This window comes from Pleurodeles waltl, chromosome 12, assembly GCF_031143425.1.
Source record: "Pleurodeles waltl isolate 20211129_DDA chromosome 12, aPleWal1.hap1.20221129, whole genome shotgun sequence".
NCBI lineage: Eukaryota > Metazoa > Chordata > Amphibia > Caudata > Salamandridae > Pleurodeles > Pleurodeles waltl.
The window spans coordinates 646,854,775-646,877,930 of record NC_090451.1 but is presented as its reverse complement, the minus strand read 5'-3'; the positions used below and the strand labels follow the sequence as shown (position 1 = coordinate 646,877,930).

The 23,156-nt window shown below is 47.2% G+C and overlaps 1 protein-coding gene across 1 annotated transcript in view; it reads left to right on the top strand.

Annotated features, from left to right (window-relative positions):
* Positions 1-2,085: 2,085 nt before the first annotated feature.
* Positions 2,086-23,156, top strand: part of PLEKHO1 (pleckstrin homology domain containing O1) — a 96,610-nt gene continuing 75,539 nt past the window's right edge. The window contains exons 1-2 of the mRNA XM_069218222.1: positions 2,086-2,498; positions 3,107-3,253. Of these exons, the coding sequence (XP_069074323.1) occupies positions 2,472-2,498; positions 3,107-3,253 (174 nt within the window). The 5' untranslated portion in view covers positions 2,086-2,471. The remainder of the gene's footprint in view (positions 2,499-3,106; positions 3,254-23,156) is intronic.

The window sequence follows — 23,156 nt, the reverse complement described above, 5'->3', positions numbered from 1 at the left end:
CAAACGAAAGACGTCTAGGAAGGAGGAACTTAGCCCTTTCAAACACTCTGGTGTAATGAATGATATGAACCATTAGCAAATTTGGAGGGTTTCATGTAGGTAAATGAATCCTTTGGAACCAGTGTTCGTCTTTTGTATGCATTGAAGAGGTTCCCATAAATGTGAGCCCTGTTCAGTTTTCTCTAATACGCTCAAGACACATCACATTGAACGCCTAACAGACCACATCAGAAATAACAGCTCACAAAAATCAACAAAACTCAGATATGGCATTTACGTGGCTACCACGAGTAACAGTTTTGTGGTGTCATGTGGACAGCAGTGCCAAGCTCAGACTGTCAGCCTCTGGGCAGTCTGAATATTACTGGTTTAGACGTAGCACCAGGCGAGATTAAAGCCCTCAGGCACTTCTTCTCTGAAACAAATATCTTTAAGCCAGTCTAGTGATTTCAAACTGGTGAGATGCTGTCAACTAGGATAAGCGAATCACACCACACTCCGTAATCTTGTCCACAATAACTTTAACGGTTGCGTCTCTAGATCTGATTTTTCTGGGGGTGGCACACAATGAACCCTAGTTAATTAATGATATATATATATATATATATATATATATATATATATATATATATATATATATATATATATATATATATATACCCACACACACTGCACCACCAACCCATTGCCTCTGCCAGCGCTGTCCAACACAACAACTACCCATCACATGCCTACAAGTGTGACAATTCAGAAAATTCCAGGATCCTAGAGCTGTAAGAACAGCTTGGATGGTAGCTATCAATCATTTTTAATGTATATGGAATTAATAACAAAAACTGCTGTGCTCATCTCTAAATTAAACAGTGCCACTGTGTGGCAGGCTGTCCTAAGTGCTGGTGTTGACAATAAATGAAGTGCTGGTGCCCAGCACCAGAAACCAGCAGCTAAAATTAAGCACTTATAAATAATACCTATAAATATTAACTTGCAAATTATATATCGTTGTTCAGTACCCTCTCACTTAGTTTTATTGGCAAAGAAACGTATGGGCTGGTTTAGTAGGATCATTTTACGCCGTTTTGTCACCAACGGTTTTAAGGATGAATTATCAGCACAGGGCACTTTCAGGTATTATGCACTTTATCTGTCTGGCAGATGAACCACTGGCACTAGACACTTTTAGCTGTTTAGCACTTTATTTATTTTTGTTGTTTTTATATATATATATATATATATATATATATATATATATATATATATATATATATATATATATACACACACACACACACAAATATATAGACATTCTAAAGTAACATTTAGGCTAGTGTGTTGCCTCAAGCAATCACTGCTTTGCAGTGAAATGTACTTGACCATAATAATGTGTGTGGCAAGGTGCTGTGTCGGTCCTTTTTCTTGTGCCCTCAACAGTTCTGGTAGTTGGGGCAAAAGTGGGGACAAGCGGTGCTGGGGACCGGCCTCATCTGCCCCACTTCGCCCCCAAGTCCCTCGTGACCTCAAACATAACATGATATAAACTTTCAGGCTCCTGTCTGTGATGGAAATGCTGCAAAGCCAGGACATACGTTTAGCAGACACTAAACAAACACCAGCAACGTCACGTATTTAAGGCATGTGTCTACTTAGCATATGAAGAATTTAAAAACAGCAGTTTTAAAACGAATGTTTTAATGAAATAAGATTCGATCTATTCTATACATTTTGTGTTTTTTATTGCTTGAGTATACGTTGAAAACGATTTAGACATTGGCAAATAGGCGCATCTTTGACATGTATGTAGAATAATAATAATGAGCGCATAGAAACTCGGCTAAGCGCACGTATAAAGCGCTATATAAATAACTGGACCCCTTTTCACGCACACGTACAATAAGCACCATTCCCCCGCAGCACCACCCATGCGTGGCCCCTCTGGAGCTGTAAGACCCCCTGTCTACGGGACAGAGCCCCGCTAGCGGGAAGTCGAGCAGGGATGGGGCCAGAAGAGGCGACATCCGCCCAGTCAGGCTGCAGCCCCCGCCTCCGCCGGCCCCAGCCCCCCACCGTCTGAGATGATTCACACACAAAGGAGAAGCCCCTCTCTCTCTCCCCGGCCGTGTAGTAATTCGCCTTTTCTTCTCAGCCCGTGACATCAGAGGCCGCTTCACCATAGATGGAGCTGTCGAGCCCTGCGCAGCGCTGTGTGCAAGCCCCTGAGAGGAAGAGACACCCGGAGGCGGGGGGAGAGGGCGCCCAGCCCGGTGCGCGAGAGAGGGAGTGCGGTGATGTCTGAGTGCCCGCACCAGAAGCCGCCTGGAGTCAATGCGGCCAGACGCCCTGCTCTCCGATCCACACAGCGGGCGACAGGGAGTGGGGGCAGCCCCCCGGGCCTCTGAGCACCCCCTCGCCGACCCACAGCCTGCGCTCCACTCTGGGGAACCCCCGTCCGCGCCCCCACCACTCTGGGAATAATGAAGAAAAACAATTCCACCAAAAAGGTAAGTTGAAATGACTGCCGCCCCTCGCCCCCGTCTCTCCCCAGCGCCTGCATGTGAACACCCCACCACTAGCGGGGATCCCAGCAGCCCTCTGCCCCCTACCCGGCCCCACCCTGCCCCTGCTGCTGAGGGAATCCTGCCTGTGCAGCGCTGCGCAGGGGGCGCCTCATGCGGACGTCCTGGTGGCTGGAACAGAACCGGGCGCCGGCCGCCGCCGCCCCCCTTGTGCGCTCCGTGCATGTGGCAGCCACAGAAGCCATCCAGGGGGACACGCAGACAGCCACAGCATAATGTATGGTCAGATTGGAGCAGGCACAGGGCGGCCACATCACATCACTCCTGTGTCTTGGACTCTGTGTGCCTGCCAAGGTCTCCATGAAAAAAGTGGAAAGTGAAACTGGCATTGTGTGCATTGTACGCTGAAACTGACAGCCAGCGGTGGTCTGCCAACGCCAGTTAGATGGAGCGGGAGCTTGCCCACCCCCCGGAGAATAATGTGCCCAGTGATGTGTTCTTAAGGCCGCCCCTGTTTGTTTGCGGACCCGCTGCCCCGGGTCACCACTGCTGACCCGATGCGCTGAAGATGGATTTTGTGTCTGTCTCCCCAGGGTCCGCAGGACGGGAGCCAGCCGCCCGCGCAGCCGGAGAAGGTGGGCTGGATAAGGAAATTCTGTGGCAAGGGGATCTTTCGGGAGATCTGGAAGAACCGCTATGTCATCCTGAAGGGAGATCAGCTCTACATATCGGAGAAAGAGGTAAGGCTGCTCCAGCAGCACATTATGAACGACCATTTGCGATCTCCCTGGAGGGAGATATTATTGACCTAGAGTGACCAGAGATTCGAAAAGAAGTTACAGGGGGAATGGCCCTTTATCCCGACAGCTGAGTGCGGGCTTCTTTATGTATTTAGTAAATTATCGAGGAGTTTCAAACATCGTGCTAAACGTCACCCAGGCCGCCTCAGAGCGCTAGAATTGACGCGATCTAGATTTGTGTTCAGATGCTGTGCATTCAGCTTTGTTTTGGAAGCAATCCTCAAACCTGACACATTTCAGCCCAACATCTTTCTCGTAGATAGGCCTTGTGGCAGTGCCACCTAATACTTTGTAAAATTTTATGTTACTTTGTATGGCGCACTAATCACCCTAGCCTAGCTGGTATCCAGGTGCTTGTGCGGGCGTGTGGCCCCCCAGGTGTTTATACGTAGAGCCAGGTCTGCAGCTTCTTCCAGAACTCCAGACGTGAGGAGGAGGACTTGACGTGTTGAGGGAAGTTGTCACCTATGTTATTGATTACATTGTTTATTGGGAGGTTTGTGTAGCACTCATCGAGACAGGCTGGCTCGCCTGCTTTTTATTTCATTTCGCCTGCTTTTCCAGTCTCCAGTTGTATGCAAAGTGAGAATAAAATATGTGCACCTTTTATTCTGACCACGGCCCCGTATTTGCGGCTGTACATGTCCGGGTCATTTGCAGAGTGAAGGAAATTAAGCCGTGAAGTGCGACGCCCGTATGGCACCCGCGCTTGTAACTTTATGCAGCTGCTCTTGTTCCTGACAGGCACAAATGTCATGGACCTTAGGGAACCCTGCCTGCTCTGTGTCAAGCTGGAGCTGCGATAGCAGTAATGATAACAAGTGCTTTGATCCTTGCAAGGGGTAGGGAAGCTCTGTCTATATATACCCACCATGACATCACAACAAACCTGCTCATTTATGTAGAGCCCATCAGTAACTGAAATGCCTCTTTTGGGGTCTGATAGTGTTGTTGTCTGCACTCAAGTCAATAGTACTTATCTCCCTCGCGAGGATGAAAAGCGGCGCCATTTAAGCACGGAACTTGCAGTTTGCATACAGGTTTCCGCAGCCAGGGCATCAGAACACAGGCATCACCTCTCAGTCGCCAGACTAGTCTGGCTTTAAAAGCACCGATGACGTGCTCGTTTCTTCAGAAAGTCCAAGTCTGTGGTTGGTTTTCGATTCCGAGTTTAATGGCTGCTGTTCAGACTGCTGCAGGTTTTATGAGTCTGGTGTTAAGTGTCTTTTTCAGGAGACTTGATACGTTGGTGGTTCTTCCAGTTTGCTGGTTGCACTGCATGGCTGCCTTTGTTACACATTTGTAGGCAATGCACTAGCCCAAGTGTACTTGACTCAAGTGCGAGCCAGTGTAGGCCTCATCATGTGGGCGCCCGATGGCTGACCTCTTTACGACTTACTGCTTCATACAGTCCAACTTCAGTCTTCTGAGGGCAGTTCTGAAGGGAAGCTTGGCTGCTGAGGGGCCACAGGGGAAGGATTTTCCAAGGCCATCTTGAAAGCTTAGTTTAAAGAGCAGATGGGGTCTACCTGCCAGAGCTGCCGACATTAAAACTGGGGAACAAGGTTCGAGTCCACCATAGCTCAGCATCCTGTGATTCTGTGCAAATCACTCACCTCCTGTCTCTAAAACAAATACGCCTATACTACGTAACCTGGTACTTATGTGAAGTTCTGTCATGCTCTTGCTAGCACCAAGTTCGAGCTACATAAAGCCGCTTATAAAGAATAACACAGGTGCAGCCTCCAAACATTTTTCTACAGAGGCCAGGACTTGCACAATCAAATGTCAGGGTTGGAGTAATAAGGCTTCCCGGTGCTGACTTCACCTCACGTCTCTTTCCTCCAACATCCCACACGTCCTGTGTTTTTATCTCACTCTTGTAGATTCTTTTTCATCCTTGCTTTTTCTCTTTGCCACTGATTTCCTGCCTTTGTCTCTCTTTTCAGCCTTTCTCTTTCACGCTTTGGGCCAGGTCTCACGAAGAAAGATTAAATAAGTCGCGGTACGCAAAAATGCGTGCTGGTGCCCAGCACCTGTGAGCACCGGCACAAATTAAGCACTGCCGAATACAAGGGTTGCCAAACACCTAGGCTGACTAGTCTTGATTTTATCTTGTGCAATGTTCTTCTTTCACCCTACACTTTCTGTCGCTTTATCTTGCTTTGGCAGGGTCATTTGTATCCCCGCTTTCCCCCTTTGTCACCGTTTTCCTATCTTTATTTTACTCCTTCTTCCTCCCTTTTCTTCCTCTCTCTCAGTCTAACTCAAAATTTGATTACAAAAACCATGGAAAATAAATTCTCTTCTCACAAGTTACTGCATTGTTTATGCTGGAAGTGTCTTACTAATCTGTTTGGGGGAAGTGTTGGCGTGAGCCAACTTCTCTTTGCTTCTGCTTCATTTTAGGAAGTGGCGTGGCTTCTATTTCTAGATGTGCTATGGCATTTCTTATGCATGCGGCAGGACACATCTGAGTTGCAACAGTTATTTGGGTGTCGTCTGTGTGCATGAATTCATTTTTATTTATTATGGTGCACGGTGTGTTGCACAATCGCCACATGTTGGTGATACTCTTATCACATAGTTGCAGCAGCCATCTCTGACAGGTGCAGGCCAAGCACTGAACTTTGACTCCATTTCCAGCACTCACAGGAGCTATAGGCATTTCACCATAGTGTGGACCAGGGTTCTTTCTGTGGTGTTCATGATGAGATGTCCGGCCACGGGCTGGACATTGTGGAGGTGTTCAAGTGGGTACTCTGGTAGGTCTGGTTGGAGCATGTCTTGGGTGGAAGATGTAGGCATGTGAAAGCCTGGGTCTTACTAAGTTATCTAAAGTAAGTGAGATTTCAGACCTTTACTGAGGCAGATAGCATGGACAGTCTCATCCCCAAGTAGAAGAGTCCCTGAGGATATGAGCATGGGTGGAGAAAGCTCTGTTACCTCTGGAGTGGTCCTTATATAGAAGAGCTTGGCTTGACTTCTGAGACTGCAGTGGGAGCTGTAAGCCAGATCCCGTCAGCTGCTAAAGGAGGAGCCATATTATTGATGCATTTACACATTAAGAGGTCCAAACTGAAATATATGCTGTCTATCACAGACAGCGCAAGAATACATCTTCTGACACGTGACATGTTCTTCTCCGTGACTGGAAGAATGTCCCCTTGGTCAGTGCCCTTAACTTAGAGTTCATGTTCAGGTCATTGTATAAAAAGAGATCACAGTTTTTGTTGTGTGTGAACCAGTTCAATACTTGACCAAAAAAGAGTGCAGCAAAGCAGGGAGAGAGAAAACATCCCAGAGTGTGTTCTATCCAAGGACCAGAACTTGTGTTGGACACTGTTAAACTGGAACAACTGCCCTCTATATGATCTTCCATCGCTGAACACTCAACCTCTGTGGCGATCTTTGTCTGGGGGCTGCAGACTTGTTAGGCTCATGTGGGTGTGAGTATTATTTGTCTGTCTGTGGACAGTCTCACGAGTGGCAACACATAAATGGTAAGCAACAAGTCCAAGAGCTGGCAGACCTGGAAAACCATGCAGACACCTAAAAAGGGTTCTAAGGTTAAAATCCTAGTTTAACTCATTGCTCCTGTTCAGTTAGTGATTATGTAAACCACTCACTGGGACCTATGGAGGATCCATGATGCCTCGGTCATGTCAGCCAATACTTTCAAAGGCTGGTGATAGGTCAAGGAAAATGAGGGTGGAGAATAGAGAGCCTTTTGTCAGCTTGAGCCAGGATGTACTCAAACCTGTGACCAAAGCGGTTTCTTTTCCATAGGCAAGGCTTTAGCTAGACTAGCAAGATATCTGAAAACTGGATTGCTTCTCAAAGGGGGCCGTAGTGGCATTTATCATCCAATTGCGCAATTAATCACTCCATATTCACCCCTGTGATCTCTCAGACATGGTACATGATGAGAAAGCCAGGGGTCACACTTCTCACTTCTTGCTCTATTATAATCACAAGGGCAGCTACATGTGCCGAATTAAGAACACCACTCTCATCATCACGCGAAACGCCAAAACACTCCTGATATAGCCCAGACTGTAAACCTACATACCTCCCACCAAGCACCAGCAAGAGAGATGGTGCTACCATCCATAGAAGGTGCTTCAGCACCTCATCGGATATAAGAAGACTAAATAAATGCAACTCCACTACAAAGAGGCAGAGTTGAGGTCCTTGGAGAACCACAGGAGGCTGCCTAATGGCCAATAGTCAGCCAAGGTTGATGGTTTGTGGGAGAGTTTCTTGTAGAAATGTTAGAGCTTGGGCTTGGAGAGGCTACCAGACAGGAATGATGAGTTATTGACCCATACTATTTAACTTGGCTAGAAGATCAGCTCAGGCCATAGCTGGATCAGATTAGGAACAGAGACTTGGGGGGTCATTCCGACCCTGGCGGCCATGGAAGCACCGCCAACAGGCTGGCGGTGCTTCCCAGCCCATTCTGACCGCCGCGGTCAGAAAAGGGAATCCGGCGGTTTCCTGCCGGATTTCCCCTGCATGGGCTGAATCTCCATGGCGATTCCGCCACCCTTCCCGCCACCCTGTTTCTGGCGTTTTTTACCGCCAGGAACAGGATGGCGGGAACGGGTGTCATGAGGCCCCTGGGGGCCCCTGCACTGCCCATGCCACAGGCATGGGCAGTACAGGGGCCCCCTAACAGGGCCCCATAAAGATTTTCACTGTCTGCATTGCAGACAGTGAAAATCGCGACGGGTGCAACTGCACCCGTCGCACCCCTGCAACTCCGCCGGCTCCATTCGGAGCCGGCTTCATTGTTGCAGGGCCTTTCCCACTGGGCCGGCGGGCGCTCCTTTGGCGGGCGCCCGTCGGCCCAGCGGGAAAGCCAGAATGGTGAGGGCCTTGGTCTGTTCTGTGAAGATGTTTAGAAAGGTGAATGGTAGGCGTCTAGCGTAATGGATGGTTGAAGGTGTAGGACAGGGCCCAGAGCACATCTGTATGTAGATCTTAAGTGTAAGCTGGTACCCAACTCCTGCAGTGATGGGAGAGGCAGTTAGAGGGAGGAGATCACATGCCTTGGGGTCAGGATGCTTCCGGTTGTCTGAACGAACTCACTGTGTTACAATATTGCTTCCTGGATCTTGGTCACAAAGGAAAAACTCTTACTCTGTTTCAAACAAGCTGTTTTGTATTTTGTGACATCTTGTTTGCGGGCATGCATTCCAGAGGTTGCCTACAGGCAGTGCTTAATTTGTGCTTGTTGTTTCCGGTGCTGAGCACCAGCACTTATTTTTGAGGGCCGGGGCTTATTCTTCTACCTAAAGCATTTACTGCGAGCAAAAGACACATTTGGGAAAGACAGAGGAAGGGAAAAACAAAAAAGCGTCACAAAGGCAGAAAGCTGCAAGAGTGAGATGAAGGGGCAGGGAGTGGCTGTACATGGATTAAGGAGGCTCGAGATGGCTTCAGGATTACATCACCTCAATATTCCGTGTTCCCACATTTAATTTCACCAGTTTAAGAGGAGGGCTGTGGGCACAGTCACTTTTCTATTTACAAATTAAGCACCGCCTTGAGGAGTTTCCGGGAACACAAATTGGCCTTGTTTATGTCTGTGGGGAGTGAAGACTGGAGTGATTCCCTCATATTTTGCAGTTAACATACTTTGCTGGTGCAGAGTGGAGACTCCATCAGTGGATCTGGTAAAGATGTAGTTATAGTTGCCTCAGAGGTCTATTCCGTAAGCGAGATATCTCCTCCTTTGACAATCCTGTACGCTATGAGGGATTCTTCTGATTATTTAGATTATTTTGACCACGCACCTTTATAGAACAGGTCCAGGTTGCAGTGGAAAACTATGAGGCACTTTCAAACAAACACACCAACTCCAAGGGATCTCGGTAGCGAGAAGTAAAGGAATGCCTCGCTTTCAGATTCAGTGTTTCCATTAAAGATCCTCTGCATCTCTGGCCATGCACCTACCTCTTTACCTGTATCCCCGATACTAGCTAACTCTTGCAACCACTTCAAGCACGTCCTAAAACTGTACCATAAAATTCCTCAATTCACCTTATAATAGCTCATATTGTTATCTGTTTTGAGAGGCTTTCACCTCTGTAGGATCACGGACCTTGTTAGGTTATCTCGCTTAGCTGATTGTGGAAAAGCTCGAGCTCTGGGAAAGACATTTATAGAAGTGGCACAGGAGTAAGTGTAAATCCGTTCCTCTTTGACTTCTATAACTACTCCTGGAAAGAATGCCCCAGTGATTCTACGGCACTCCAAAACATTCTTATTTGTTACATCTCTACTACTACTCGTGCAAGGCAATATAACACTTAAAAACATAAATACTAACCCCAAAACCTTCATGGTTTCTGGGTAAGTATTTATTTCAGTATAAGTTTTGCTTTTTTATCTCCTGTATTTTATTATTTTATGTTGTCCTTAAACTTGTTCACACCAATAAAAAAAAAGTAATCAATAAATAAATACCCAAAATGTCTATTTTTGTTTAAAAGCTTAGCTTGTTTCTGCTTTAAGTGATATGGTGGTTATACCTTTTCACACCAATATAAGTTTTCCAAAATAATAACTATACAAATACATAAATAAATGAACAAATACATAAATTAATGTCACTTCCCTGCTTCTCCCGAATTATACTGGCTCATTGGCACATCTTCGTGCCAGTGAAGAAGAGACTGCTGGTGTCTTAGAGGAAGTTAGGCAGACAACCATGTTTCCCTGGACTTTTTGCACTATACATATAAACTCTCCTCCTTTGTTTGGTAAATCTTGAATTGAGTGATCTATGTGCAGTTCAAATTCTTACGCCTTCTGGGTTTGTGGCCTTTCTTGACTTTGGTTGGTGTGAATGACATTTTTTTGGGTGGCCTGCCTATATTAATTAAGAAAAACAAAGTCATGCACTTCCTGCCTTTCAGTCACTTCCATGCACTTCTCCTATCTTCATAAAAACCGCATGAATAAAATCAAAAATTCTATTTGAGATGTTTCTGGGTGTGAGTATTCCAAACCAATGAGCTTTCTAAATGAGTTTATGCAGACACATTTGTTTTTGCTCTCAAAGGGTGGTCACGGTGTTTCAGTGAGGATGCTCACTGTGTTGATTGACCTCAAAAAATATGACAGTATTCTACCACCAATTTATTTATACATTTGCAACATATATTTGTGTAAAAGATTTTCTTCTCTTGAAATGCCCCTGCAACTGTTTTAAGGTATATAATTGTTTAAGCTTTCCAAACAGCTTAGGGTGATATATCTTAATAACATATACTTTACCCTGGTGGACAGTTGCGTGTTTTTAGAGGGGTAAATGTGTGAAAAAATAGGACATTAAATGAGGGATTCTAGAAAGCTATACACTTTTTAAAACTACACACAGTTCTAAAAGGGATCAGCCATCCATTTCCCTGTCTCTACTTGACATTAATGCTGTAAACTGTGATTCTGCCAGAGCTGAACTGTTAGGATCTCCTCTTTGAGATGCATCGCTTCGAGCTCTCTTGAGTACTACCCAATAACTGAAACTTGCAGGTTTTAGAGACGACCACCACTGGTACCTTTACTTTTTATGTTTTTCCCCACAGTATATATACACTCTGGCCCGACTCTTACGTTAGGGCAGCTGCTCTTGGTTGTCAAGTAACCTCGATGGGTAGTGACTGCTATTATAGAAACAAATAACCACCACTCCTCACCACACACACGGGCGTGGCAACTGGCCAGCGAAGTTTGCATGGACAGGACAGGAAAGTAGAGGACATGAGTAGAGGAAAGTGAAGACATGTGGAGTTGAAAGGTGATGGGAGAGATTCAGACATTTCAATAAAAACCGAGCTTTAATACAAACTCAGTGTGTCTGGTCATGGCTAGATCGGTGTCTAGTACGATGCTTGGATTTCTTAGTGGGGGAACAGGGTCAAGACTGATTTGCATATGGCTGTGTCCAAACTGGGGTGATGCCGTGAGCAAATTTAAGATGGATTAAACTCAGATCTGTGACTGGGGGTAAGTGTTTGAAAAGTTCCAACAGTCCTTCCATCATTTTATTTTGTGTTGTGATGGATTTCCTAGTGTGACAGTCAAGGGTCTGTGTCAGTTGTTTTTGCTTTTGTGTCCCTTCTCTGACGATGTTCCTTCATGATCATAACCTAGCTCCACCTAACTAAAGGTATCTTTAGCCCTCCATGGAATGCCAACCATAGTCACAGAGTTGAATCTGCAGTAGCAGGCTAGAAGTCCACACTCCCCAGAAGCAGATGGGCCAGTCCCTCCGCGGCAGCCAATGAAGCCAATTCATACAGATGTTTGTGCAATGACTGCATCCCTGCGTTTGAGGCATTCGCTGAGTTGTGAAATTGCATGAGATAGAAATTTAAAAAAAACGACGTATGCAAAACACTCATGTACAAGCCTTGGGGACCGACACAACCTAAAAACAAGTGCCAATCCTCTCAGCTAGGCAGAAAAAGGAGCTAAAAGGCGAGAGCTACTGAGAATGCAGCAGGACGAGTGTGTTTGAGAGGTAAAATGTGCCTAAGCTACATCAATTCAGACCTGTAAGACTTCTTGACGCGGAGTAAGGTTTCGTTAATTTAGGGTTCAAACTGTGCTTAATTTGTGCCGTGATTGTAGGTGGAGGGAACCAACACTTATTTTTGAAAATCAGGGCTTAGTTTTCATCGTCCAACACTGAGTCTGACCAAGGGGGAGAGAAAGGCAAAAAATGAGGAGGGAGGAAGAAAACAACAGGAAAACAGTGGCAAAGGTAGAAATCAGTGATTAAAAAGAACCCACAGGAGTGGGATTAAGAGGCAGGAAGTGTAGGGTGGTGGGAGAAAGAGGCATGAGGTTGAATCAAGACTAGGCAATCCTAGAATTTGACCGTACTGATTGAAGGCTTCTAAGAACAACTTTGGACTTGTACTTTTTATGGGCGAGCGCAAAGCGCTCCGTCCATAAAGTAATCTCTCTTTGGGCTTCAAACCACGCCCAGGTCACGTCAGTCTCCTTCATTGGTTCCTGGGCTTGCTCTTTAAAATCTGCTTGCTTTCATTTGTGAAAGGCATGCATACGTCATGCCTTTTCCGGTGTTTAGCCCGCCTACACAGCACCGGTAAACTACTAGAAACATACGAGGCTCAATGTTTTGAGCCAGGTTTCTGGACTACTTTATCTGTTAATTTTCCCCGCAGCGCGGTCGTGCTGGGGTTTACATAGCGCAATCGCGCTCCGTTTTTTCGTTTTGAATTTCAGCGCGATCGCACTGTATCTTACATAGCGCGATCGCGCTGCGTTTTACATAGCGCGATTGCGCTGCGTTTTACATTAGCGCGATTGCGCTGTGTTTTTTTTCTTTTAATTTTTTGTGGCAAGAAAATTTAGGTTAGGAGTTTACAACGCAAATAGCTCCAACTCGAGCAAATGCGAGCCCCGTTGCATTGAAAATGCTTGTTTTTATTAGACATTAAGCACTAGCTAAAAGGAAGCCACATTTTACATTGGCCTGGATGTAGTTCATTTGACTCTACATTTAGACTCTGGCAACTCCCGCCTACTTGCTGTCCTCCCGTCGTGTTCAGTGCTCTGTGGTTCAGGGTTTTACCAGCCTGGACGCCCGGCGTGCGCCACTTACTACACACGAGGAGCGCACAATGCTGGCTACACTTCAGACTTTTTAAACACAGGCTTTCCTGACGGTGACTCAGAGCTTTCGCCCTTTAAAGTTTGAGTGCAAGCATGTGAACCCGACGCTTTACTCATTGTGGGCCATTGCGTCCCTGCGCTGTGTAACAGCTGCGGGCTTCGGATGTGCGTTTTGTTCCCGGGATGAAGTTGTGCCCGTTCTGACGCGAGCCACTCCTGCCGGGGAGGGCAGCAGTGATCTGTGGCCCTCCAAAGTGTCAATTTAGTGAGAACTTGATCACTGAGGATCAGGGCTTTCTTTTGGGGTACGTTGGGCTGTGCAAGCAGGACTATTTCACCTTACATTTTGCTCCGATGTATGAATTGTTCATTTTGATTCTATAAGGACACATAATATAATATTTTATGTGGACGTGTGTGTTGAGTGTGTACATTGGCAGACCAAGCGATTAGTAAGACTTGATCTGGCCTCTTCAACAAGGGTTTTCAAGAACATGAATCTGGTTTCACCTTGGCGCCTCTAATGCCTGAAGTATGATAAGCAAAAACATCTGGAAGAGTAGTACCGTAGGCACCAGCTCGAAGTGTGAAATGTGTAGAACTAGCAAATCATCAGTATACAGTGGGCGCAAACGCTTAGGTGAACTACATCAGAAAAAGGCCTCTCCTGCCCATGGTCGCCATATTTACAAAACATCTAGGGGAACGCCCAAATCACCCCAATAAGTCTGGGCATGGCACAATCCAACTCAAAGGAAAATGGGCTTTCCAGTGAATAATTTTGGTATTCACTTGGTTAAATTGTGGTATATGATTTTTTTCTGATAGTTCAATTTTTCCTTTGGGTTTCATGGTCGCCATATTGGCATGTGTAGGCACATTGGTTACATGCAGAACACTGGGTGGAAGGTTACATACAGAAGCAGTGGTATGGTTGATGAGGAAAGGAACCAATAGTTTCTGTACGATACATACACACTTTTCCATAGTCTCTTTCTTTACTTTATGAAAGAGTCCAAATAACAACGAATATGCAACTCTTTAACGTGTATGTCACAAACTCAAATAGGGTAATACAATAAATACAATTCTGTTGGGTACACTGCCAGTTGACCTAGTCTGACTGCTACTGTGGCAGGAATTATGCAAATGAAAGTTATGTACTACTGACCGGAAACTTAAAGCATCTTCATGCAAGTTTTGGCACAGTCCAACGGAAGGGCGGACCAAGAGGGAAACACAAGCACTATTTTCTCACTGGTGGTGCTTACCGCCAAAGGTCTTGTTGCACCGGTAGATCCTGTTTGTATGACGGTCTCCCCTACCTTTGCCATAAATGGAATTAGCCAGGTGGCAAGGACAGGGCTGGCTCAGCAGAAGATGAGACCTGCTTTTTGGGAGACACAGGACTAGGTCCCCTTGAAGCCTTCTGCACATGTATTTAGATTGTGGTGCAGCGGCAACCCACATCCCAGTGACCTGCATGGATGGAGTTTTGAAAGCCCTCTGAACCTGGCTAAAAGGAGACTTCTTCCCCCTTTTAGGGAAAGGCTCAGATTTATATTTCCTTTCCCTGTTTTTAAGGTACCTAGCAAGTACTACGAATTAATTGCAGTGGCGCACACAGATGACAAACCAACCATAACATTTTGCGGGGAGACAAGAAAGGAAAGTGCAAAGTAAGAACTGAGAATAGCAGTTATCTCCCAAGGAAAGACCTCAATAGATTGAAAGCATCAGGAGTTAAAAAAAAGCATTTGAGGTGAATGAAAGAACGAGTTACTTACCTTCGGTAACGACTTTTCTGGTGGATACATTAGCTACCTGTGGATTCCTCACCTCATGAATACTCCCATGGCGCCAGCATTCTACGGAAATCTTCTTACTAGTCTCTGCACGTCGACGAGGACGTCACTGTCTCGCACGCGACGCCGTCTGACGTCATACAGGCAATAAGAGGTCCTCGACGACGTGCGGACGTCAGTACCAATCATTTTTTACGTGCATGAGAACAACCAGGCAATGCAATGAAAGAACAAAGCAACATCCATTATAATGTAAAAATACACCACATTGTATGAATAACTGTAAATCTTTTTATGTACATATATATATATATATATATATAAAACTCTCTCTTTTTTTAAAATATATACACACACCAAGTATATACATAAAGATATATAGACATATACCTACATATATATAAATATATTATATATATACATCTATTGCACCCTCAAAGACCAAGAGGAGCACACTCAAGGATTACTTGGCAAGACCATAAAGGCAACGGGGAGGCGGGTGGGACCGTGAGGAATCCACAGGTAGCTAATGTATCCACCAGAAAAGTCGTTACCGAAGGTAAGTAACTCGTTCTTCTGATGGATACAACTACCTGTGGATTCCTCACCTCATGAATAGAGTCCCAAAGCAGTACCACGCCCGGCGGTGGGTGCCTAAATGGTCAAACCAAGAAATCCTGCAGCACTGACCGTGCAAAATGGCCGTCCCTTCTAACCTCAGAATCTAAACAGTAATGTTTTGCAAAAGTGTGAAGGGACGACCAAGTTGCGGCCTTGCAGATGTCGACCACAGGAACACCTCTGGCTAAGGCCGAAGTGGCCGACTTAGCTCTGGTGGAATGAGCTCTAATGCCCTCAGGAGGATCCTTCTTTGCCAAAGAGTAACATATTTTAATGCAAAGAACAACCCACCTGGATAGTGTTCTCTTGTGGACTGCCTTTCCTCTCCTCTTGCCCACGTATCCAATAAACAGCTGATCCTCCAGCCTGAAATCCTTTGTTCTATCGATAAAGAAGCTCAACGCTCTCTTTGGGTCCAGACGGTGCAGTCTTTCTTCCTCTTTGGAAGGATGAGGCGGAGGATAGAACGTGGACAAAGTAATTGCCTGAGCCAAATGGAAGGGTGAAACAACCTTCGGGAGGAAAGCAGCCTTGGTCCTCAACACCACCTTATCCCCATAAAAAGTTGTATAAGGGGGTTTTACTGATAAGGCCTGCAACTCACTCACTCTCCTTGCTGATGTTATAGCTATCAGGAAGACTGTTTTTAAAACCAAATACCTCAAGGGGCAAGAATGCATAGGTTCAAAAGGGGACCCCATAAGGAAAGTCAGGACTAAGGACAAATCCCATTGCGGCATAACGAATGGCTTTGGAGGATATTGATTTAGAAGACCTTTCAAGAATCTGATAACAATAGGGGATTTAAATAAAGATGGTTGGTCTGGAAGACATATGAAGGCTGACAAGGCCGATAAATAACCTTTAATGGTAGCCACTGCACAGCCTTTCTGCGCCAGAGATAGAGCAAAAGACAAAACGTCCGATAGATGAGCATGTAAAGGATCAATCTGCCTCTCTCCACACCACGCAACAAATTTAGACCACCTATTAGCGTAGATAGATTTAGTGGAGTGTCGCCTGGCCGCTAATATAACATCCACTACCTCAGGCGGGAGAGAGAAGGAACTCAGGTTGCCCCGTTCAATCTCCAGGCATGTAGGTGCAGACTCTGGAGGTTGGGGTGTAGAACCTGCCCCTGCGACTGTGAGAGGAGGTCTGCCCTGAAAGGGAGACGGAGCGGCGGGCACGTTGAGAGTTGGAGAAGGTCGGAGTACCACACCCTCCTTGGCCAATCCGGAGCTATTAAGATTACTAGAGCCCGGTCTTGGCGAATCTTCCTCAATACTCGAGGAATCAAGGGTATGGGAGGAAACGCGTAAAGCAACTGGCCGCACCAGGTCATTTGAAACGCGTCCCCCAACGCTTCCTGCATCGGATACTGAAGGCTGCAGAACAACGGACAATGCGCGTTCTCTCGAGTGGCGAACAGATCTACCCGAGGAAACCCCCACTTGTGGAAGATTAAACGGACTTGATCTGGATGGAGACGCCACTCGTGGTCTGCCGAGAAGTGGCGACTGAGACTGTCCGCACGCACGTTCAAGACTCCGGCCAGATGGTTTGCTATCAAGCAAATCCGATGGTCCTTTGCCCAGGACCATAGTCGAAGAGCTTCTCTGCAGAGAAGGTACGACCCCACTCCTCCCTGCTTGTTTATGTACCACATCGTGGTAGTATTGTCCGTTAGGACCTGTACCGACTGACCACGAAGGGAAGGGAGGAAGGCCTTGAGAGCCAGACGTACAGCCCGTAACTCTAACAGATTGATGTGAAAAATCTGTTCCTCTGGAGACCAAAGACCTTTGATCTCCAGATCCCCCAGATGAGCTCCCCACCCTAGAGTGGAAGCATCCGTTATGACTGTGGCCACTGGTGGCGACTGCTGGAACGGCTTTCCTTGTGAAAGATTGTTGCTTGCAATCCACCACTTCAAATCCACAGCAGCATCTCTGGAGATCTTGACAGTACCCTCTAGATCCCCTCTGTGTTGAGACCACTGCCTTCGGAGGCACCACTGAAGAGCCCTCATGTGCCAGCGAGCATGCATGACCAACAGAATGCAGGAGGCAAAAAGACCGAGCAGACGAAGGACCTTGAGGACTGGAACTACCGCTCCATTTCGAAACATTGGAACCAAATCCTGAATATCTTGAATCCGCTGAGGCGGAGGAAAGGCCCGACCCAATGTTGTATCCAGTACTGCCCCTATGAACAGGAGGCGCTGAGAGGGCTCCAGGTGAGATTTGGGCTCGTTCACCGAAAAGCCCAGGTCGAACAACAACTGGGTTGTTGACTGCAGATGACGCAACACAAGCTCCGGGGACTTGGCTTTGATCAACCAATCGTCCAAGTAAGGGAATACTGCTATCCCCTTCCTTCTGAGCTCTGCCGCAACCACCGACATCACCTTCGTGAAGACTCGAGGTGCTGAAGTAAGACCAAACGGAAGGACCGCAAACTGGTAGTGTTGCGATCCCACCACAAACCGGAGATACTTCCTGTGTGACTTGAGTATCGGGATATGAAAGTAAGCATCCTGCAAGTCGACAGACACCATCCAGTCTTCCATGTTCAACGCCAAAAGCACCTGTGCTAGGGTCAGCATCTTGAACTTTTCCTGCTTGAGGAACCAATTCAAGATCCTCAGGTCCAGAATTGGTCTCAAACGACCATCCTTCTTGGGAATCAGGAAATACCTTGAGTAAACTCCTTGACCCCTTTCCTGCTCCGGGACCAACTCCACCGCGCCCTTTAAAAGGAGGACTTCTACCTCCTGTTCTAGCAACAGGAGGTGTTCTTGTGAACAATACGAAGGGCGGGGCGGGATGAGGGGCGGAAACTCCCGAAAGGGAAGGGTGTAGCCTTTTCCCACAACACTGAGAACCCAAGTGTCCGACGTAACAGTCTCCCATTTGGTGAGAAAATGCTGTAATCTTCCCCCTACAGGAGAGGAGTGAGTGGGAAATGGTGGAAGCCTAAGGCTGCTTCCCCTGCTGCACCCCGCCAGAGGATGAGGAAGAGGCAGAGTGCTGCTGAGAGGCTCCCCTGGTGCGGACCCTACCCCTCCCCCTAAAAGATCTATAGGGGTGGGAAGAGGCAGGTTGCTGATATCTTCCCCGAAAGGAAGAGGAGGAAGAGCCACGCCCAAATCCACGAAACCTCCTGAAGAATCTGGAAGAGGCCGTGGAAGAAGGAGCTTGGAGTCCCAACGACCTAGCCGTGGCCCTGCTCTCCTTAAACCGTTCCAAGGCCGAATCAGCCTTAGCCCCAAACAGTTTGTCCCCATCAAACGGGAGATCCAACAATGTGGACTGTACATCTGGCGAAAAGCCCGAGTTACGGAGCCAGGCCTGTCTCCTTTCCACCACAGTTGTGCCCATTGCTCTGGCTACCGAGTCGGTGGTATCCAGTCCCGTCTGGATAATTTGGGTCGCAGCAGCCTGGGCATCAGAGACAAGATCCAAAAGACCCTGGGGAAGCTCTGTAAACGAAGAGGAGATGTCATCCATCAGAGCATGAATATACCTCCCCAGGATACAGGTCGCATTAGTGGCCTTTAACGCCAGACTGCAGGACGAAAAAATCTTCTTCGACTGCGCCTCTAGCTTTTTTGAGTCTCTGTCCCCAGGCACCGTCGGGAAAGAACCAGGCGCTGACTTGGACGAACAGGAGGCCTGCACTACCAAGCTCTCCGGCGTAGGGTGCCTAGATAGGAAACCAGGATCAGTTGGAGCCGTCCGATACCTCCTGGCCACGGCTCTGTGAACTGCTGGGGAAGATGCCGGCCTCTTCCACACCTCTAAAACCGGATCCAGCAGAGCGTCATTAAAAGGTAACAGAGGCTCCGCCGCGGCTGAGGCCGGATGCAACACCTCCGTCAAAAGGTTTTGTTTTGCCTCCACCACCGGCAAAGGCAGGTCCAAAAAACTAGCTGCCTTCCGTACCACTGTATGAAAGGAAGCAGCTTCCTCAGTATATTCCCCCGGGGACGAAAGGTCCCACTCAGGGGAAGTGTCCAGCCCACTGGCCGACTCCAGTCCACGCAGCCCATCACCCGAGTCCTCTAGCTCTCCTTCCTCAAGGGCTCGTTGGTACTCCTGCTCTTCTAGTACCCGGAGAGCACGTCTCCTCGAATGAAGTCGTTGTTCAATACGCGGAGTCGACAATGCCTCCGCCGAAGTCGAAGATCGGCGCCGATCTTCGGAAGCCACCGACGCCGCGTCCGGCGCCACATGTAACTTCGGCGCCGACGAAAGAGCAGCTGAAGCAGATGGACCCACCGGAGTCACAGGCCGAAATCCCGACGTCGACGGGATGGAAATCCCCGGGGCCAATCCTTCTGAAGCCACCGGAGCGGCCACCGGCGCCGACACTGGCGCCGAGCCCACGTTCCCAAACGGGAGAAAGGGCATAAAGGGTGCCGGCCGAAGAGGCGCAGGATCACCCAAAGAAAAGGCCAAAGGCCCAGCCGGAGCACCCCCTGGAGCCATCTGTTGGAAGATGGCATACATCGCATTCAAGAATGCGGAACTATCGGCTCCAGGGGTGGGAAAAGCCGGATACTGGGGTGCCTGTCTCGGAGGCGACCCCGACTCCGGCCTCGGCGTCTGCGCCGGAGAAAACACTTGAGGCTCCAATACCTCAATCACCGACGCCTGTCCAGGCGAAGTTGGTGACGCCGGAGAGGGCAACGGCGTCGAAGGATGCGGCGTCACCGTGGGGCTGACCTCCCATGTCTTTCGGCGCCGATCCGGAGACCTGGAACGAGCCTCCCTTGAATGACGCCGAGATTCTCTACGGCGCCGGGAGTCTCGATGACGCCGATGTTTTGGAGAAGACTTCTTGTGATGCTTCTCCTTTGACTTGGCCATAAACAGCTTCGCCTCACGTTCTTTAAGGGCCTTCGGATTCATGTGCTGACATGAATCACAAGTCGAGACGTCGTGGTCGGAGCTCAAACACCAAAGGCAATCGGAATGAGGATCCGTCACCGACATCTTGCCTCCACACTCACGACAAGGCTTAAATCCAGACTTTCTCTGCGACATTATTTCCACGGAGAAAGAGTACGCAGCAAGATATACACTGTAACCGCAAGAGTAACAGTTGCTCCCTCGAAGATAACCGTTTCGAATGCACGGAAAAAAGGGAACTGACGTCCGCACGTCGTCGAGGACCTCTTATTGCCTGTATGACGTCAGACGGCGTCGCGTGCGAGACAGTGACGTCCTCGTCGACGTGCAGAGACTAGTAAGAAGATTTCCGTAGAATGCTGGCGCCATGGGAGTATTCATGAGGTGAGGAATCCACAGGTAGTTGTATCCATCAGAATGTCCCTTGTCTGAAGAGGTTAAACCCGCTAGGCTGGTGGAAGTAAGCAGTGTCTGCAAAACTGCTGCGGGATTTGTGGTTGCTCTAAACTCTCACGAGAAAGTAAAGAGCCTTGCATATATTGATGTGTTCCGCCTAAATGTTGCATTTTAGACACCAGATTGACGCGTCCTCCACTTTTTCTTCCGTTTCCCAGCTCTGCGTTTCTGGTAATTGTTCTTTTGTTTCCAGCCTCACTTCATTATTGGGTGACACTGGGGAGACATTTGCAGACTCAGAGCTCAGTGCGCAGCTGGGCTCCCGCCACTTCCTGTCAGGAAGGGCCTATGGCCTGCGCCATGTGCAACTTGAGCCGTCCTTGGGAGTCCAGTTAGAAAACTGGCTCTTGTTATTTTTTCTGCTTTTGTATAAAGGTAGTTGACATGGATCCTTGAAGCCAGCAGCCTCCGTCAAAGCTATCCCCCACACTACATCCAGTAAAAGGCTAATCCTCCTCTCACCATCAATGCATCCATGCCGTCAATGTAGATTTCGGGTTTGTTTCTGATTTTTTTTTAATAGTTGTTTTACATTTTAGTCTTTTGTTCTTTACATACCACTGGACTACCGAGTCATCGTGCTGTATATAGAAACTTTACTAGTGGGGTGAAAGATTTTTGGGGCTAAACAGGCGCTCAGGATCATAAGTAGCATAAAATCGGGTCAAGTAAACCAAAAACCCAAGGAAACAAGGGTGCCTGCACAAGGGAACACCCCCAACCCTTATGGATTTAAACAATCCAATAAATAATGATATAAGGTACGGCACACCCAACAGAAACTTATTGTGAGCTTACATGTAAATAATCAAAAAGAACAAAGTCCAACATCAATTTTTAATACATATTGAAAGAGTCCATTCTTATTCAGCAATTTGAATACTTTTTCCTCATAAGTGTATGCATTTCTCAGTAGCGATGCAAATCAAGCTGTGTTTAACAACACCTCCATAGTAATACAATTCAAGCCAACACGTGTTTCGTCTTGGGAAAAACTTCAATCCAATCCCAAATGACTTCTTCAGGGCTCCTTATTTCCAAAATATTAACCAACTTCAACCGTCAATAATCAATATCCATTCGATGCCAATCGGTAAGTAAATAGTGATCTATTGTCACATGGCTTGTATGCTCCAATGAACAGTTTCACCCCTCAGTACAGGTAGCGATATTAGTCAGGTGCAACAACCTATATTAGGCCTCAGATCGTATCCAAAATCAAGCACGGTCTGTTCCACACACCTCTCTCCTGTAATGAGAGAAGCGAGTACGCCACTCCCAACGCGGTCAGAGCAAACGAAAACGCGAGTGCGCGACTCCCGAGCCCGTGCTGTATATAGGTTTCCACAGGTTGACAAACAGCCCCAGTGTAGTGCTTTGTATCCCCTCATCACATTAGTTGAGGTGCAAGTATGTGAGTGCAACTGGAAACGCAGTCTGTTGGGTGGTCTTCTTGACCTGGGAGATGAGGCGCTGCTGCACAGCGGTCTAGGACGGTAGGGTTGAATTAGGAATCACGTGAAATGTATGTTTTTAGCTATTTCCTGGACAATAGGGCACCGAATGTGATGTTGTGGAAGGAATGTTGGAGAGTGAAGGTATGGAGTTGGAAGGCAAGGTTCCACTACTACAAATAGCCTGCTTAAGTGGATATTTTTATTAATGGTGATCACCTAATATTGAAACTAATTATCGGAAAGGATGTTTTTCCTGCAAACATAGTTAATTGCCTACCGGGCATTAGCTTTTCAGTTTGGTTAGCCAGGTGAGAAACATATGTTGTTGAACTTATTTTTTGGATTTTACAGCTGTATTTTGAATCAAGCGGGTAGTGAACATCAGCAGTCTCACTCTGTCGGCCTGGCAGCAGTTTTTGGACCTGCTTTGTGGGTCATGACGGCCATCTTGAAGCGATAGCACAGCTCAGTTTGTGGAGTCACAGAGTCTGAAGCAGTAGAGTCCTCATTCTGTAGATGATGGAGGTTTTTCAGCAGTTCGAGGCGGAGCTCTGCATACAGGGTGTTCCTGTGTTCACAGCATTCCTTCAAAGAGACTGACAAGGTTGAGGTTGCTTCCTTCCTCCATTGGACACTGTCAGTTAAAAAAAAATAGCAATTTCATCACGCTGTGGCTTTGCATCTGCAAACTGCAGGCGAGAGAATCCAGAGTTTTTTTTCTGCACAGATTGGAAGAGTGGGATAAACACAGATTAATGTACACGCTCCCATGCATTTTAGCTTCAGTCCACTGTATGTTTGACCACCGTAACACTTGCTGTAGTAAAGTTCCAGTCATTGTTTTAAATTCATTGTAACAAGTTGTTGAGACCAGGAAGAGACAGTATTACATAGATTGCTGGAAGACACAACTGAACTGAACTCATTTTCATGC